Source organism: Triticum aestivum, chromosome 4A (assembly GCF_018294505.1).
Source record: "Triticum aestivum cultivar Chinese Spring chromosome 4A, IWGSC CS RefSeq v2.1, whole genome shotgun sequence".
Taxonomy (NCBI): domain Eukaryota; kingdom Viridiplantae; phylum Streptophyta; class Magnoliopsida; order Poales; family Poaceae; genus Triticum; species Triticum aestivum.
In genome coordinates this window covers 737,498,184-737,516,161 of record NC_057803.1, presented here as the reverse complement: position 1 = coordinate 737,516,161, position 17,978 = coordinate 737,498,184, and the positions used below count along the sequence as shown (strand labels likewise).

Genomic DNA, 17,978 nt, shown 5'->3' with positions numbered 1-17,978 from the left:
GGGGGTCCCGAACTGTGCGTCTAGGCGGATGGTAACAGGAGACGAGGGACACGATGTTTTTACCCAGGTTCGGGCCCTCTCGATGGAGGTAAAACCCTACGTCCTGCTTGATTAATATTGATGATATGGGTAGTACAAGAGTAGATCTACCACGAGATCAAGGAGGCTAAACCCTAGAAGCTAGCCTATGGTATGATTGTATGTTGTGTATGTTGTTCTACGGACTAAAGCCCTCCGGTTTATATAGATACCGGAGAGGGCTAGGGTTACACAGAGTCGGTTACAATAGTAGGAGATCTACGTATCCGTATCGCCAAGCTTGCCTTCCACGCCAAGTAAAGTACCTTCCGGACACGAGCCGGAGTCTTCAATCTTGTATCTTCGTAGTCTTGGAGTCCGGCGGACATTGATAGTCCGGCTGTCCGAACACCCCCTAGTCCAGGACTCCCTCAGGGGAGATCTCCATGATTCAACTCTTCAAATGTGCATTGCCTCAAAAGCAAATTCCTCACTATGCACATCTTCAGGGGGAGTTCTTCTATATCTTGCAATCAAATTCCTCAATATCAGTATTTACACTTCATATGTTTATCCCCATTGAAAACTTAACCTATGTTGTCATCAATCACCAAAAAGAGGGAGATTGTAAGTGCATCTAGTGCCCCTTAGTGATTTTGGTGTATTGAAGACTTATAGGTTAAGGGACTGATGCGTTTGTGAGTGTACACAGGTCTATAAGTCTATGAGGAGTTTGATATTTACAAAAAAAGTCGACCCCTAAAAATGAAGTTCTTCGACTGAAGACTTTGATAATCTGAAGACTTTCTGAAGACTTTGAAAGTGAAGAAATTGGTGTGACCTTGAAGACTTGGTATTCATTTGAGGAACATGAAGCGTGAAGACTTTTGTTTTCGTAGTTTCATTTTCTCTTTCTTGAGTCATAGGAAACACCGTACTGTTAAAGGGGGTCAAGGAAATACTAAGGAAAAATTTCCATGTGATGCTCAACTCAAAATCCTACACCTACCAATCCCTTCGAGTGAAGCCTTTGGAAATCTCATACAGTTCAGTCACTTTCTTCAGTGACAGAGACGAAGTTCTTCTGGTCACTGAGGAATTTGCTCTAACTGAGGAGTTAGGAATTCGCCAGTGCGAATTGCCTACACAATGAGGAACATGATAGCCCTGAGGAATTTGAGAGTCAAATTTCCAACCGTTGCTGTGCTGCGCGCCGGCTGTCCCAAAATATCTTATCCACCTAACGGTCATATCATTGAAGGGCATTTATGTCTTATCATGTCGGGCTGCTCCCTAGGCTATAAATAGCCGCCCCCTACAACCACTAGCTGGTTGGCTGCTCCGAGAGAACTTGACACTTGTCATTTGAGATCAACCCATCCTCCGAGGACTTTGAGCGAAAATCATCAAGTGAGGAAAACCCAAAACCAAACCCCCACAAACCCAAAGTGATTGAGCATCACTGAAGAAATTGATCCTGCGTGGATCCGACGCTTGTTACCTTTGAAGACTGTGCTTCTTCCAGACAGTTAGGCGTCAAGGTCTAGAGCATCCAAGAGGAATTGTGGATCGCCGAGTGACCAAGTCTGTGAAGGTTTGGAAGTCACCTGAAGACTTACCACGAGTGATTGGACGAGGTCTGCGTGGCCTTAGTTCAAGGAGAATACGGTGAGGACTGGGTGTCCTGAGCTGCGTGCTTAGTGATTGGGTGTCCGGGACTGCGTGTCCTCGAGTTTAAATACTCAGCCGCTCCAACCAGACGTACAACTGAGATAGCAGTTGGAACTGGTTTACCAAATCATTGTCTTCACCAACTTAATTGGTTCTATTCCCTGAACCCTTTCATTTCCTCATACTGTGTTGAGTGTTTGTTCATATCTGTGTTTGAAGACTTTGACTGAAGACTTTCTCAAATTCCTCAGTATAATTTCTTCACTCTGTTTGTCTTCATCTTGTGTTATCCTGTGATTACGCTTTCTGTACTCTGTTCTGTCTTCATTTCATCATGATGACCATGCTTGCATTCTGTTATGCATACTTCTCAGTACTTATTCTGCTGCAAGTAGTTCTTCGCTAAGAAATTTCCTCACCAGCAAATTCCTCAGTGAAGAATTCATAAAAATCGCCTATTCACCCCCCCTCTAGTCGATATAACGCACTTTCAATGATATTAGGAGCCCTAGGAGAGGATCGCAGTTTAGCCGCATACACATCAACCATGATAGAGCGGAGATCCATGCCAAGATCATGAGAGACTATTTGTTCCAAATCCAACCTATTCGGAGAAGTACTTTTACCGGCGCTTTTGAATGCACACAAGTCTTTTTCTAACCATTGCCCCAATGTCAAGAAGCTGCTAGGAAAGATGTGGACAGAGCCTTCGATGTGCTTCGGAAGCGCTTTGCAATTGTTCGTGGCCCTGCCGAGTACTGGAGCTCCAAGGTTATATTGAGATCATGAATTGTTGCATCATATTGCACACATCATCATTCAAGATGAGAGAGATAGGCCTGAGAACTTTCGGTACACCACCAACGGGACTCCAGTTGAGCCCGAGTCGTATGATACAAATAGGATCCTAGCATTCATTGAAGAGCATCACAAGATTGAGAACTGACAAGTTCATGCTCAGCTCCAAAATGATTGATCTTACTGAGCATCACTAGCAATGTCATAGCGGTTCCTAGTTGTTCTATCACATATTATTTCCTACATTTGGACCATCCGGTGTGTTTAAATTTGAATAATTTAATTTGTAAACTATGAATTCAGATGGTAAACTATATTCGTGATTTGCTTGAACATTCATATTTATGTTTAGTTTCTATATGTATGCTAATATGTATATTAAATGTATAATAGAATTGCTAAGTTTAGAAAAACAAAATTTTACTTCGTATGTATAAGGGATCGGCTAGGTCTGGCTAAAAGTTAGTGGAGTCAAAATACTCCATTAAGGGTTTACTCCGTTGGATCCTTCACTATTTTTAGGGGATCAGTTAGAGTTGCCCTAACAGACAAAACTTGAGCTGAAAAAGACAGAAGAAGATCTAAAAAAAAGAGATACCGCTGTCTGCCCTCCAGAATCAAATATCTTTCCGGGTCAATTCAAACACATTCTGGTTGCTGCAAACTGGCCATGAATAAGGTCTGGTCATGCTATTTTGGAGCCCTCTTCCTAGCCTGTAGCCACTGAAGGAAATATGCCCTAGAGGCAATAATAAAGTTATTATTTATTTCCTCATATCATGATAAATGTTTATTATTCATGCTAGAATTGTATTAACCGGAAACATGATACATGTGTGAATATATAGACAAACATAGTGTCACTAGTATGCCTCTACTTGACTAGCTCATTGATCAAAGATGGTTATGTTTCCTAACCATAGGCATGTGTTGTCATTTGATTAATGGGATCACATCATTAGGAGAATGATGTGATTGACTTGACCCATTTCGTTAGCTTAGCACTTGATCGTTTAGTATGTTGCTATTTGCTTTCTTCATGACTTATACAAAGTTCCTGCAACTATCAGATTGTGCAACTCCCGTTTACCGGAGGAACACTTTGTGTGCTACCAAACGTCACAACGTAACTGGGTGATTATAAAGGTGCTCTACAGGTGTCTCCAAAGGTACATGTTGAGTTGGCATAATTCGAGATTAGGTTTTGTCACTCCGATTGTCGGAGAGGTATCTATGCGCCTTCTCGGTAATACTCATCACCTAAGCCTTGCAAGCATTGTAACTAATGAGTTAGTTATGAAATGATGTATTACGGAACGAGTAAAGAGACTTGCCGGTAACGAGATTGAACTAGGTATTGGATACCGACGATCGAATCTCGGGCAAGTAACATACCGATGACAAAGGGAACAACGTATGTTGTTATGCGGTTTGACCGATAAAGATCTTCGTAGAATATGTAGGAACCAATATGAACATCCAGGTTCCACTATTGGTTATTGACGGAGAATAGTTCTAGGTCATGTCTACATAGTTCTCGAACCCGTAGGGTCCGCACACTTAACGTTACGATGACAGTTTTATTATGAGTTTATAAGTTTTGATGTAACGAAGTTTGTTCGGAGTCCCGGATGTGATCACGGACATGACGAGGAGTCTCCAAATGGTCGAGACACAATGATTGATATATTGGACGACTATATTCGGACACCAGAATTGTTCCGGGTGATTTCGGAGAAACCTGAGTGCCGGGGGGGTTACCGGAACCCCCCGGGAGAGTTAATGGCCCACATGGGCCTTGGTGGGAAGAGAGAGGGGCGGCCAGGGTGGGCCGTGCGCCCCCTCTCCCTCTGGTTCGTATTGGAATAGGAGGGGGGCGGCGCCCCCCTTTCCTTCCCCCCTCTCTCCCTTCCTTCCCCCTCCTAGTAGGAGTAGGAAAGGAGGAATCCTACTCCTACTAGGAGGAGGATTCCTCCTCCTTGGCGCGCCCCAAGGGGCCGGCCGGCCTCCCCCCTTGCTCCTTTATATACGGGGGCGGGGGGCACCCCATAGACACACAAGTTGATCTACGGATCGTTCCTTAGCCGTGTGTGGTGCCCCCCTCCACAATAATCCACCTCGGTCATATCGTCGCGGAGTTTAGGCGAAGTCCTGCGCCGGTAGAACATCATCATCGTCACCACACCGTCGTGCTAACGGAACTCATCCTCGACGCTTCACTGGATTGGAGTCCGTGGGACGTCATCGAGCTGAACGTGTGCTGAACACGGAGGTGCCGTACGTTCGGTGCTTGGATCGGTTGGATCGTGAAGACGTACGACTACATCAACCGCGTTGTCATAACGCTTCCGCTTAACGGTCTACGAGGGTACGTAGACAACACTCTCCCCTCTTGTTGCTATGCCATCACCATGATCTTGTGTGTGCGTAGGAAATTTTTTGAAATTACTACGTTCCCCAACAGTGGCATTCGAGCCTAGGTTTTATGCGTTGATGTTATATGCACGGGTAGAACACAAGTGAGTTGTGGGCGATACAAGTCATACTGCTTACCAGCATGTCATACTTTGGTTCGGCGGTATTGTTGGATAAAGCGGCCCAGACCGACATTACGCGTACGCTTACGCGAGACTGGTTTTACCGCCGTGCTTTGCACACAGGTGACTAGCGGGTGTCAGTTTCTCCAACTTTAGTTGAACCGAGTGTGGCTATGCCCGGTCCTTGCGAAGGTCAAAACAGCACCAACTTGACGAACTATCGTTGTGGTTTTGATGCGTAGGTAAGAACGGTTCTTGCTAAGCCCATAGCAGCCACGTAAAACTTGCAACAACAAAGTAGAGGACGTCTAACTTGTTTTTGCAGGGCATGTTGTGATGTGATATGGCCAAGACGTGATGCTATATTTTATTGTATGAGATGATCATGTTTTGTAACCGAAGTTATCGGCAACTGGCAGGAGCCATATGGTTGTCGCTTTATTGTATGAAATGCAAACGCCCTGTAATTGCTTTACTTTATCACTAAGCGGTAGCGATAGTCGTAGAAGCAATAGATGGCGTAAACGACAACGATGCTACGATGGAGATCAAGGTGTCGCGCCGGTGACGATGGTGATCACGACGGTGCTTCGGAGATGGAGATCACAAGCACAAGATGATGATGGCCATATCATATCACTTATATTGATTGCATGTGATGTTTATCCTTTATGCATCTTATCTTGCTTTGATTGACGGTAGCATTTTAAGATGATCTCTCACTAAAAATTATCAAGAAGTGTTCTCCCTGAGTATGCACCGTTGCCAAAGTTCGTCGTGCCCAGACACCACGTGATGATCGGGTGTGATAAGCTCTACGTCCATCTACAACGGGTGCAAGCCAGTTTTGCACACGCAGAATACTCAGGTTAAACTTGACGAGCCTAGCATATGCAGATATGGCCTCGGAACACGGAGACCGAAAGGTCGAGCGTGAATCATATAGTAGATATGATCAACATAGAGATGTTCACCATTGAAAACTACTCCATCTCACGTGATGATCGGTTATGGTTTAGTTGATTTGGATCACGTGATCACTTAGATGACTAGAGAGATGTCTGTCTAAGTGGGAGTTCTTAAGTAATATGATTAATTGAACTTAAATTTATCATGAACTTAGTACCTGATAGTATTTTGCTTGTCTATGTTTGTTGTAGATAGATGGCTCGTGTTGTTGTTCCGTTGAATTTTAATGCGTTCCTTGAGAAAGCAAAGTTGAAAGATGATGGTAGCAATTACACGGACTGGGTCCGTAACTTGAGGATTATCCTCATTGCTGCACAGAAGAATTACGTCCTGGAAGCACCGCTGGGTGCCAGGCCTGCTGCAGGAGCAACACCAGATGTTGTGAACGTCTGGCAGAGCAAAGCTGATGACTACTCTATAGTTCAGTGTGCCATGCTTTACGGCTTAGAACCGGGTCTTCAACGACGTTTTGAACGTCATGGAGCATATGAGATGTTCCAGGAGTTGAAGTTAATATTTCAAGCAAATGCCCGGATTGAGAGATATGAAGTCTCCAATAAGTTCTACAGCTGCAAGATGGAGGAGAATAGTTCTGTCAGTGAGCATATACTCAAAATGTCTGGGTATAATAATCACTTGATTCAACTGGGAGTTAATCTTCCGGATGATAGCGTCATTGACAGAATTCTCCAATCACTGCCACCAAGCTACAAGAGCTTTGTGATGAACTATAATATGCAAGGGATGAACAAGACAATTCCCGAGCTCTTCGCAATGCTAAAGGCTGCGGAGGTAGAAATCAAGAAGGAGCATCAAGTGTTGATGGTCAACAAGACCACTAGTTTCAAGAAAAAGGGCAAAGGGAAGAAGAAGGGGAACTTCAAGAAGAACAGCAAGCAAGTTGCTGCTCAAGAGAAGAAACCCAAGTCTGGACCTAAGCCTGAAACTGAGTGCTTCTACTGCAAGCAGACTGGTCACTGGAAGCGGAACTGCCCCAAGTATTTGGCGGATAAGAAGGATGGCAAAGTGAACAAAGGTATATGTGATATACATGTTATTGATGTGTACCTAACTAGAGCTCGTAGTAGCACCTGGGTATTTGATACTGGTTCTGTTGCTAATATTTGCAACTCGAAACAGGGACTACGGAATAAGCGAGCACTGGCCAAGGACGAGGTGACGATGCGCGTGGGAAACGGTTCCAAAGTCGATGTGATCGCGGTCGGCACGCTACCTCTACATCTACCTTCGGGATTAGTTTTAGACCTAAATAATTGTTATTTGGTGCCAGCGTTGAGCATGAACATTATATCTGGATCTTGTTTGATGCGAGACGGTTATTCATTTAAATCAGAGAATAATGGTTGTTCTATTTATATGAGTAATATCTTTTATGGTCATGCACCCTTGAAGAGTGGTCTATTTTTATTGAATCTCGATAGTAGTGATACACATATTCATAATGTTGAAGCCAAAAGATGCAGAGTTGATAATGATAGTGCAACTTATTTGTGGCACTGCCGTTTAGGTCATATCGGTGTAAAGCGCATGAAGAAACTCCATACTGATGGACTTTTGGAATCACTTGATTATGAATCACTTGGTACTTGCGAACCGTGCCTCATGGGCAAGATGACTAAAACACCGTTCTCCGGTACTATGGAGAGAGCAACAGATTTGTTGGAAATCATACATACAGATGTATGTGGTCCGATGAATGTTGAAGCTCGTGGCGGATATCGTTATTTTCTCACCTTCACAGATGATTTGAGCAGATATGGGTATATCTACTTAATGAAACACAAGTCTGAAACATTTGAAAAGTTCAAAGAATTTCAGAGTGAAGTGGAAAATCATCGTAACAAGAAAATAAAGTTTCTACGATCTGATCGTGGAGGAGAATATTTGAGTTACGAGTTTGGTTTACATTTGAAACAATGCGGAATAGTTTCGCAACTCACGCCACCTGGAACACCACAAAGAAATGGTGTGTCCGAACGTCGTAATCGTACTTTACTAGATATGGTGCGATCTATGATGTCTCTTACTGATTTACCGCTATCGTTTTGGGGTTATGCTTTAGAGACGGCTGCATTCACATTAAATAGGGCACCATCTAAATCCGTTGAGACGACGCCTTATGAACTGTGGTTTGGCAAGAAACCAAAGTTGTCGTTTCTTAAAGTTTGGGGCTGCGATGCTTATGTGAAGAAACTTCAACCAGATAAGCTCGAACCCAAATCGGAGAAATGTGTCTTCATAGGATACCCAAAAGAGACTGTTGGGTACACCTTCTATCACAGATCCGAAGGCAAGACATTCGTTGCTAAGAATGGATCCTTTCTAGAGAAGGAGTTTCTCTCGAAAGAAGTGAGTGGGAGGAAAGTAGAACTTGATGGGGTAACGGTACCTGCTCCCTTATTGGAAAGTAGTTCATCACAGAAATCAGTTCCTGTGACAAATACACCAATTAGTGAGGAAGCTAATGATATTGATCATGAAACTTCAGATCAAGTATCTACTGAACCTCGTAGGTCTACCAGAGTAAGATCCGCACCAGAGTGGTACGGTAATCCTATTCTGGAAGTCATGTTACTTGACCATGATGAACCTACGAACTATGAGGAAGCGATGATGAGCCCAGATTCCGCAAAATGGCTAGAGGCCATGAAATCTGAGATGGGATCCATGTATGAGAACAAAGTATGGACTTTGGATGACTTGCCCGATGATCGGCAAGCCATTGAGAATAAATGGATCTTTAAGAAGAAGACTGACGCTGACGGTAATGTAACTGTCTATAAAGCTCGACTTGTTGCGAAAGGTTTTCGACAAGTTCAAGGGGTTGACTACGATGAGACTTTCTCACCCGTAGCGATGCTTAAGTCTGTCCGAATCATGTTAGCGATTGCCGCATTTTATGATTATGAAATTTGGCAGATGGATGTCAAAACTGCATTCCTGAATGGATTTCTGCAAGAAGAGTTGTATATGATGCAACCAGAAGGTTTTGTCGATCCTAAGGGAGCTAACAAAGTGTGCAATCTCCAGCGATCAATCTATGGTCTGGTGCAAGCCTCTCGGAGTTGGAATAAACGCTTTTATAGTGTGATCAAAGCATATGGTTTTATACAGACTTTTGGAGAAGCCTGTATTTACAAGAAAGTGAGTGGGAGCTCTGTAGCATTTCTAATATTATATGTGGATGACATATTGTTGATTGGAAATGATATAGAATTTCTGGATAGCATAAAAGGATACTTGAATAAAAGTTTTTCAATGAAAGACCTCGGTGAAGCTGCTTACATATTGGGCATTAAGATCTATAGAGATAGATCAAGACGCTTGATTGGACTTTCACAAAGCATGTACCTTGATAAAGTATTGAAAATGTTCAATATGGAACAGGCAAAGAAAGGGTTCTTGCCTGTATTACAAGGTATAAAGTTGAGTCAGACTCAATGCCCGACCACTGCAGAAGATAGAGAGAAAATGAAAGGAGTTCCCTATGCTTCAGCCATAGGCTCTATCATGTATGCAATGCTGTGTACCAGACCTGATGTGTGCCTTGCTATAAGTTTAGCAGGGAGGTACCAAAGTAATCCAGGAGTGGATCACTGGACAGCGGTCAAGAACATCCTGAAATACCTGAAAAGGACTAAGGATATGTTTCTCGTATATGGAGGTGACAAAGAGCTAGTCGTAAATGGTTACGTCGATGCAAGCTTTGACACTGATCCGGACGATTCTAAATCGCAAACCGGATACGTATTTTTATTAAACGGTGGAGTTGTAAGTTGGTGCAGTTCTAAACAAAGCGTCGTGGCGGGATCTACATGTGAAGCGGAGTACATAGCTGCTTCGGAAGCAGCGAATGAAGGAGTCTGGATGAAGGAGTTCATTTCCGATCTAGGTGTTGTACCTAGTGCATCGGGACCAATGAAGATCTTCTGTGACAATACTGGTGCAATTGCCTTGGCAAAGGAATCCAGATTTCACAAGAGGACCAAGCACATCAAGAGACGCTTCAATTCCATTCGGGACCAAGTCCAAGTGGGAGACATAGAGATTTGCAAGATACATACGGATCTGAATGTTGCAGACCCGTTGACTAAGCCTCTCTCACGAGCAAAACATGATCAGCACCAAGACTCCATGGGTGTTAGAATCATTACTATGTAATCTAGATTATTGACTCTAGTGCAAGTGGGAGACTGAAGGAAATATGCCCTAGAGGCAATAATAAAGTTATTATTTATTTCCTCATATCATGATAAATGTTTATTATTCATGCTAGAATTGTATTAACCGGAAACATGATACATGTGTGAATACATAGACAAACATAGTGTCACTAGTATGCCTCTACTTGACTAGCTCATTGATCAAAGATGGTTATGTTTCCTAACCATAGGCATGTGTTGTCATTTGATTAATGGGATCACATCATTAGGAGAATGATGTGATTGACTTGACCCATTCGTTAGCTTAGCACTTGATCGTTTAGTATGTTGCTATTTGCTTTCTTCATGACTTATACAAAGTTCCTGCAACTATGAGATTGTGCAACTCTCGTTTACCGGAGGAACACTTTGTGTGCTACCAAACGTCACAACGTAACTGGGTGATTATAAAGGTGCTCTACAGGTGTCTCCAAAGGTACATGTTGAGTTGGCATAATTCGAGATTAGGTTTTGTCACTCCGATTGTCGGAGAGGTATCTCTGGGCCTTCTCGGTAATACTCATCACCTAAGCCTTGCAAGCATTGTAACTAATGAGTTAGTTATGAAATGATGTATTACGGAACGAGTAAAGAGACTTGCCGGTAACGAGATTGAACTAGGTATTGGATACCGACGATCGAATCTCGGGCAAGTAACATACCGATGACAAAGGGAACAACGTATGTTGTTATGCGGTTTGACCGATAAAGATCTTCGTAGAATATGTAGGAACCAATATGAACATCTAGGTTCCACTATTGGTTATTGACCGAGAATAGTTCTAGGTCATGTCTACATAGTTCTCGAACCCGTAGGGTCCGCACGCTTAACGTTATGATGACAGTTTTATTATGAGTTTATAAGGTTTGATGTACCGAAGTTTGTTCGGAGTCCCGGATGTGATCACGGATATGACGAGGAGTCTCGAAATGGTCGAGACATAAAGATTGATATATTGGACGACTATATTTGGACACCGGAATTGTTCCGAGTGATTTCGGAGAAAACCGGAGTGCCGGGGGTTACCGGAACCCCCCGGGAGAGTTAATGTGCCACATGGGCCTTGGTGGGAAGAGAGAGGGGCGGCCAGTGTAGGCCGCGCGCCCCCTCTCCCTCTGGTCCGAATTGGACTAGGAGGGGGGGCGGCGCCCCCTTTCCTTCCCCCCTCTCGCCCTTCCTTCCCCCTCCTAGTAGGAGTAGGAAAGGAGGAATCCTACTCCTACTAGGAGGAGGAATCCTAGTCCTACTAGGAGGAGGATTCCTCCTCCTTGGCGCGCCCCAAGGGGCTGGCCAGCCTCCCCCCTTGCTCCTTTATATACGGGGGCGGGGGGGCACCCCATAGACACACAAGTTGATCTACGGATCGTTCCTTAGCCGTGTGCGGTGCCCCCCTCCACCATAATCCACCTCGGTCATATCGTCGCGGAGTTTAGGCGAAGCCCTGCGCCGGTAGAACATCATCATCGTCACCACGCCGTCGTGCTGACGGAACTCATCCCCGACGCTTCGCTGGATTGGAGTCCGGGGGACGTCATTGAGCTGAACGTGTGCTGAACACGGAGGTGCCGTACGTTCGGTGCTTGGATCGGTCGGATCGTGAAGACGTACGACTACATCAACCGCGTTGTCATAATGCTTCCGCTTAACGGTCTACGAGGGTACGTAGACAACACTCTCCCCTCTCGTTGCTATGCCATCACCATGATCTTGCGTGTGCGTAGGAAATTTTTTGAAATTACTACGTTCTCCAACAGCCACCACTCTTTTGAAGTCTGCTGGGATTGGAAAGTCAGCAGTTGTCCATGTACATGATTCCATAATACACATTGTGGTTGGTGGCAGCTCTCCTTTCAGTCAGACCACAAGGGGAAGGTGTTGTTATTACGCCAACACGCTTGTTGAATATTGTCAGCGCTAATGAACCTCTAAAAATATATATTTGACATGTTGTAGTAACATTTACATGCATCCACAAAATTCCTCTGCTAGTGAATTTGATGATCAGGTGTACACGGCACAGATGCAGGGGAGGCAAATTTGGCTACACTGTCTAGACATCACTTTAACAAAACTGCCAGCTAAGCTTTATTTCGACGACATAAACATGTCAGGCAGATTCCTTACTCCTCCTGAAGACATCTCTTGAGGTTAACCATGCCAAGTATCTGGAAGTCTAGTGCAGAGTCCAAAAAGTTTTTTCTTTCAGAGAACACACGATCTTCGTCGGTCGTACTAATAATATTTCGCAAGGCTGTCGGGTGATACTGGGAGTGTGTGATGCTCTTCCCAGGCCCTGGACAGAAGTGTCCGTCTGATTGCCTGCCTTTGTTGTTGCCGCCTGCAACAAAATTGACATATACCTGATGAGCAGTGCTCCCAGCTTCCATTCTGTAGCTATTTCTGCTGTTAATCTTTGCTGGAGAATTCCACTTTGGATCCAAAGAACTGAAAACCCTACAAAGGTAGTAACAAAAAATTAAAACCACCAGACCAAGATTTATGTATGATACTAGTAGCTGGGATTCAGTCCTCTGCTTGTTGTGGCAAATGTTCAGACCGAGGGCAAATGAATTGCCAGCTCTTTATAGATTTAAAACTGCTGCACATATTGGTCACTTCACTGGTTAAAACTACCGTGGTCCAACGCAAATCATAAAAGCAAAGTTTCTGTTTGTGAAATCGCCATTCAACCGGGGTAACGATGCAGTTTCAGGAAATTGCATGTTCTCCAAGCAACCTACAACAGACGTCGTGATCTCCACCTGCATGCTGCCCCAAACAGAAAACTATGGTGTATATTAAGAAGTCACTGGGTATCTTCAACTGTTTTGTTAGTCACCTTGAATCGAAAAAAGGGGGGTGTACTTTCAGGCCATGTTTGAAATGAACCGGGCTGTGGTTGAGATCACAGCAAGGACAAGAAGAGAAGAAGAGATCACAGCAAAAATACAAACAGAGCGATGAACTTAAATATGCAGGGGAAATCGAGAAAATATATTCTGCTTTGGTTGTTTTCTTTTTATTACAATCATTTCCCCCTTCCTTGTAAGTCTAAAGGGCATACTAACATCTGTTGAGTTCAGAACTCTCTTGGACTTGATTGGGTTGGACTGTATAACGGGTAACTAATCTGCTATAACATGTCAATTATTTCTCTAAAATAAAACATGTTAATTCTTCTCTCAATTCTCAAAGGAGTTTCTACCTTGATGATGACAATTAAGGCAGAGCTGCTCCCTGCTCAAAGGTTTCCGGCGTTGCAATGTTCAGAGACATGGTAATACAAAGTAGCTTCATCCAAGATGGGACACACAGCCACACAGTTTGCACAAGTATTATATGCTCTACCATTGTTGATGATAAAATAAAACTAGGAGGCAGCCCAACCAAACAGACACATTAGAGATCATTTATCCTTCACAAGCAAGACCATGTGCTACTGCATTAGCTTCCTTAAGTTATCTTTAGAAACTACCTGCCCATCTAATAACATTCCTCCTATATAGCTGCAGCGCTGGTTATCCTCTGTTTAGTCCGGATGACCTCATCCCATTCAGAATTGACCATCATTATATCACATCGCAACCGAAAGAGTCGGGTGCTTTCTTCCTTGTATTAAAAAATGACACCGGTTGCCACCCAAAATCGGATCTTCATGGAAGTCTGACGGAGTCAATTTTAAGTTTTAGCCATATGCCTATAGCTGGCCTTGAGTCCAACAATATCTTGTGATGCCACTCTTCTTTTCTGCACAACTTAGAGAAATTTGCAAGTTGATAGCCATGGCAGATCTAGCATGAACATGCATCGCATCATCACTTACATGCTACCTGTTCCCGCACCAAATATATGTGCCAACTTTCTCAACAAAGATATTCACCGCTAGTGGTTAGTGTACCCTAAATTACATGGGAGACAAATTTAGCTAGACTGTCAAGAACCAAGCAAGTAAAAGAACACATAATAAAACCCGCACCTTGATTTAGACTATGTAACCATGCAAAAATATCTGAGTCTCTGCTGCAGAGTCCAAAAAGTACCTTTTCCCTGATGATTCTGTTTTTTTCAGAGAACAATCGATTTTCTTCTGCTGAAATATTTCCTAAGGCGGCTGGGTGGTACCTGGAGTGTGCCATGTTCTTCCCAGGAACCTGAACAGAGGTGGTCTGCCTGCACCAAGGTTGTGTATGTTCACACTGATAAATGAATGGTCAGTTCTTTATGAGTAATCAACTGTTACATGCATCTGATTCAGTCCATGCAAGTCATATCATCAGTTCTGAAGCAGCTCGGACATTTTTGGAATTAAATAGCATTCTTGAATGATTCAACTTGATTGTTTTCAGTTCATACTGTCCATTCTCATTCCAGAGTCTTAAAAAACTAACTCATTCAAGAATCAGGAATCATCGCATCACAAATATACGGAAACAACGCTGATTGAGCCACTCAAATAGGGTAGCAACACAGCCAAATCAATCAACACAGCGGACACCAAGAGGCCTTATTTTTTGTGGTCATTCAGCCGTGTTGACACACAAATACCCTGCATGTCCATGAAGCCGCATCTCTATAACATTGTTGTTACCACTGTAAGTAAAACTCAGCCGTACTGATTTCTTTCACCTGCACGCTGCTATTTGTACAAGAGTACGTACTCCAAGTTTATTTTATATTGCGATTGATGCAATTTCTCTGTGACTAACAGATCAAAAGCTCTAGTTTCACTAGAAAGAGCAAACACGCATAAAAAAAACTTGCTCAAAGGCGGTGTTTTACCAAAATACTAAATGAATAAGGTCAACTAGACAGCACACCAGTAACCAGTCTGATTAAACCTTTTAGTACACTAGCAGGTTCACACAACGCTGGTTGAGCCGACTCAAACAGGGTAGCGACACAGCTAAAGCAATCAATCACACCAAGAGATCTTATTTTTGGTGACCATTCAGTCGTGTCGCAAACTAATATCGTGTATGAAGCTGAATATATATAAAATTGTCTTACCACTATCACTAAAACTCTGCCGTATTTGTACAACAATACTCACTCCAATTTTATTTCATTGACATTGATGCAATTTCTCTGTGATTAAAAGATCCAAAGATCTACTGAATTCATTAGCTAGAGCAAACATACATAAAAAGAACTTGCTCAAAGGCGGTGTTTTATGAAAATACTGAATGAATAATGTCAACTAGACATTTGCAACAGTAACCAGTCTGATTGACCCTTTCACAACACTGAGGTTCACAATCTGCAATAGGATTTAGGATAACCATAATAAACTGATTGTTATGGAAAGGAAGAGAAATTACAGTAGAATTTAGCCACATGGAACTAACACATGCCCCGAACAATAACCAGTGCTAGGCAACACAGAAAAAGAGTAACAATGTTCTCTGCAAATGACATTGTGCTTCATCTGTAGTTTGCCAGGCATTGCTCCGAACTGGAAACCAAGCCAGCAGGAGTGTAAGCAGTAGCAAATTGAGCATCATGATTGAAGCAGATTCCAAAGTACACAGACAAATTGTTCAGCCGAAAGAAGAGACGGTTCTTGGGAGGAACCATAGGGGTGGTTTGAAGGTAAAGCTACTGCCCATCTGCATCTGGTAATGACTCTGAGAACAGAGGAACATAGGGTAGAAACCGTTTCGGTTTTGTAATGCCTTTCTCAAGATTAAGGATGCAATGAACTTTCTGATGTTGCATATCATACGCTACCAAGGTATCACCTCCAGATGACATCAAGAAAACGGTGTCGCAATCTGGATGAATCGCAGCCACCCTGTACTTCTCCCCAATCATGCCCATAATCTCATTGATGTTGGCAGAACGCTTTAGAACCAATTCTTTGCTGTCACGATCCTTGAGGCACCAAAGTGTTATCCCAGAACCTAGGATTTCATTACTATCATTGACTGGAACCGTTGAAGCTACAACATAGTGCAAGCACCCCTGCGACACTCCAATCGTGGCAGATCCTCGGCCGTACGGCACAGGGATAGTCTTCCACACTTTCCCCTCCATGTCCACCACCATCAGCACGTATATGTTGTTGAAGTCCATCAGGTTGCCAATCAAATACATCATACCGCCGACGAAGACACATTTACTATTGAGCGGCACCACTTTCTCAACCATCCTACTACCACTCCTGAAACTCCAGGCTCCTGTGTGCGACGAGTAGATGGTCACTGCTGTCATGTGATTTTCCACATATGTCTCCTCAAAACTAAGAACGTGAAATCTGGATGAGACCGCTGGATCGAAAGTCAGACCTGCGATATGGCAATATTTGTTCGCCGGCACCTGCGGTTGAGGGGGCAGCTCCACCCACCTCCGAGTGGCAGGATTGCACACCACAAAACGGGAAGCACCGCCTGCCCAATTCGCCATCCTCTTGTTGCTGCCGCGGTATAGAAGGAGGCCATTGCAGGAGCCCAGCTGGGCCATGTACTTGTACTTGTTAGGCTGCAGGCAAGGGTCAAGCGGGGCTGCGGCGCCAGAGACGCTGGCGAAGTGGTGGCGATGCCCGCTGTCGTCGGTGGTAAAGTAGAGGAAGCCAGCGAGGGTCTGTGGCAGCTTCTTGCGGTTGGCGGGGTCGGCGATGAGGTCGCGCCAGGACACGGAGACGCACTTGAAGCGGTGGAGGGATCTCACGGGGAGGCGGGAGAGGATCTCCAGGACGAGGTCGTCGGTGAGCAGGGGTAGGCCGGCCGTTGGCCCCGGATGGCTGTCCAGCCAAGGCTTGGTGTCCCTCTCCAAGAGCTCCCCTTTCTCCGCCTCCTCCATGGAAGGGCCTGGGCAGGGGTCAGATCTGCAGATGGAGAGAGGGAATCACGAATGAGGCCGAGGAAAATCAGGTAGTAGCAGCCGGTGGTGGTGACCTCTTCCTCGCCGTGGTGAGTCGGGAAAGGTAGTACCTTGGGCTGGTTTAGGGCGGCGGGGATGCAGCCGGCGGCGACGAGTTTCTTGGAGCGACAGAGACAGGATCACAGGAGGACGAATGTGTGGACGCTCCAGAAGCTTTTCTTCTCCAGCCGGACTGAAACAAAAAAGCCCAGTCCGGTTGGAGGTGTCCCTTTGGGCTATTCCTTTTCCTTCTTGCCACCTATATGTATGTCTGACTCACTATTTTTTAACCTTCGAAATTATGTGCAAAAGCATGCAACAATGCAACATAGAACTACAAACCAGATACAGCTACAACTCATTCATAGATTCATTTATTCATAAATTAAAAACTACGTCCGGAAATAAAAATTGCATATACTACAAACTAATCTATCTGCTCCTTGTCTGAGGGGATCGGGATTCACCCCTTCGCCGAAACCACCATCCACGTGGTCATTGGCGGCATGAGGCATTTGTCCGTCCTCATTTGCAAAGTTCTTCTCCCGCTCTAGGTCAGGAATGAAGATCCTACGGCGATTCGTCAGCATCAGCCGCTCATCCTCGACGGACTCTAGGATGACGCGGATTTCGGCAATGGGGGATGGGCCGTGGTAGAGCTCGACGAGGGCGGCAGCACTCTCGCGATCCGCCTCGAGTTGCACCTCCCCCATGAGGTGCTCCTCCACCATTGAGAGGCAGAAGTGCTCCCACGCATCCTCCATCAAGAGGTGGGGGTGATGCTGGTTTTGAACATCTCCAACTTGGGCCCAACTGAGTCGACCACCAAGACCACCTTCTCCAAGCCTTCCCCCTCCTTGTCCGAGCCTTCTCTAGAGGATTCTTCCCCCACTGGTTTTAAGC

General features: G+C 44.5%; 1 protein-coding gene across 1 annotated transcript; it reads right to left on the bottom strand.

The window, feature by feature from the left end:
* Nucleotides 1-15,383: 15,383 nt before the first annotated feature.
* On the bottom strand, nt 15,384-17,298 carry LOC123088460 (putative F-box/kelch-repeat protein At4g22430). The gene is made up of 2 exons (XM_044510672.1): nt 17,147-17,298; nt 15,384-17,040 (listed from the first exon to the last, which is right to left on the bottom strand). Exon 2 carries the CDS (start codon nt 17,013-17,015, stop codon nt 15,813-15,815), a length of 1,203 nt encoding a protein of 400 aa, XP_044366607.1. The 5' UTR covers nt 17,016-17,040; nt 17,147-17,298; the 3' UTR covers nt 15,384-15,812.
* Between the last annotated feature and the right edge of the window lie 680 nt (nt 17,299-17,978).

Coding starts and splice junctions, on each gene's coding strand:
- LOC123088460 (XM_044510672.1), bottom strand. CDS start 17,015: ATGGAGGAGGCGGAGAAAGGGGAGCTCTTGGAGAGGGACACCAAGCCT.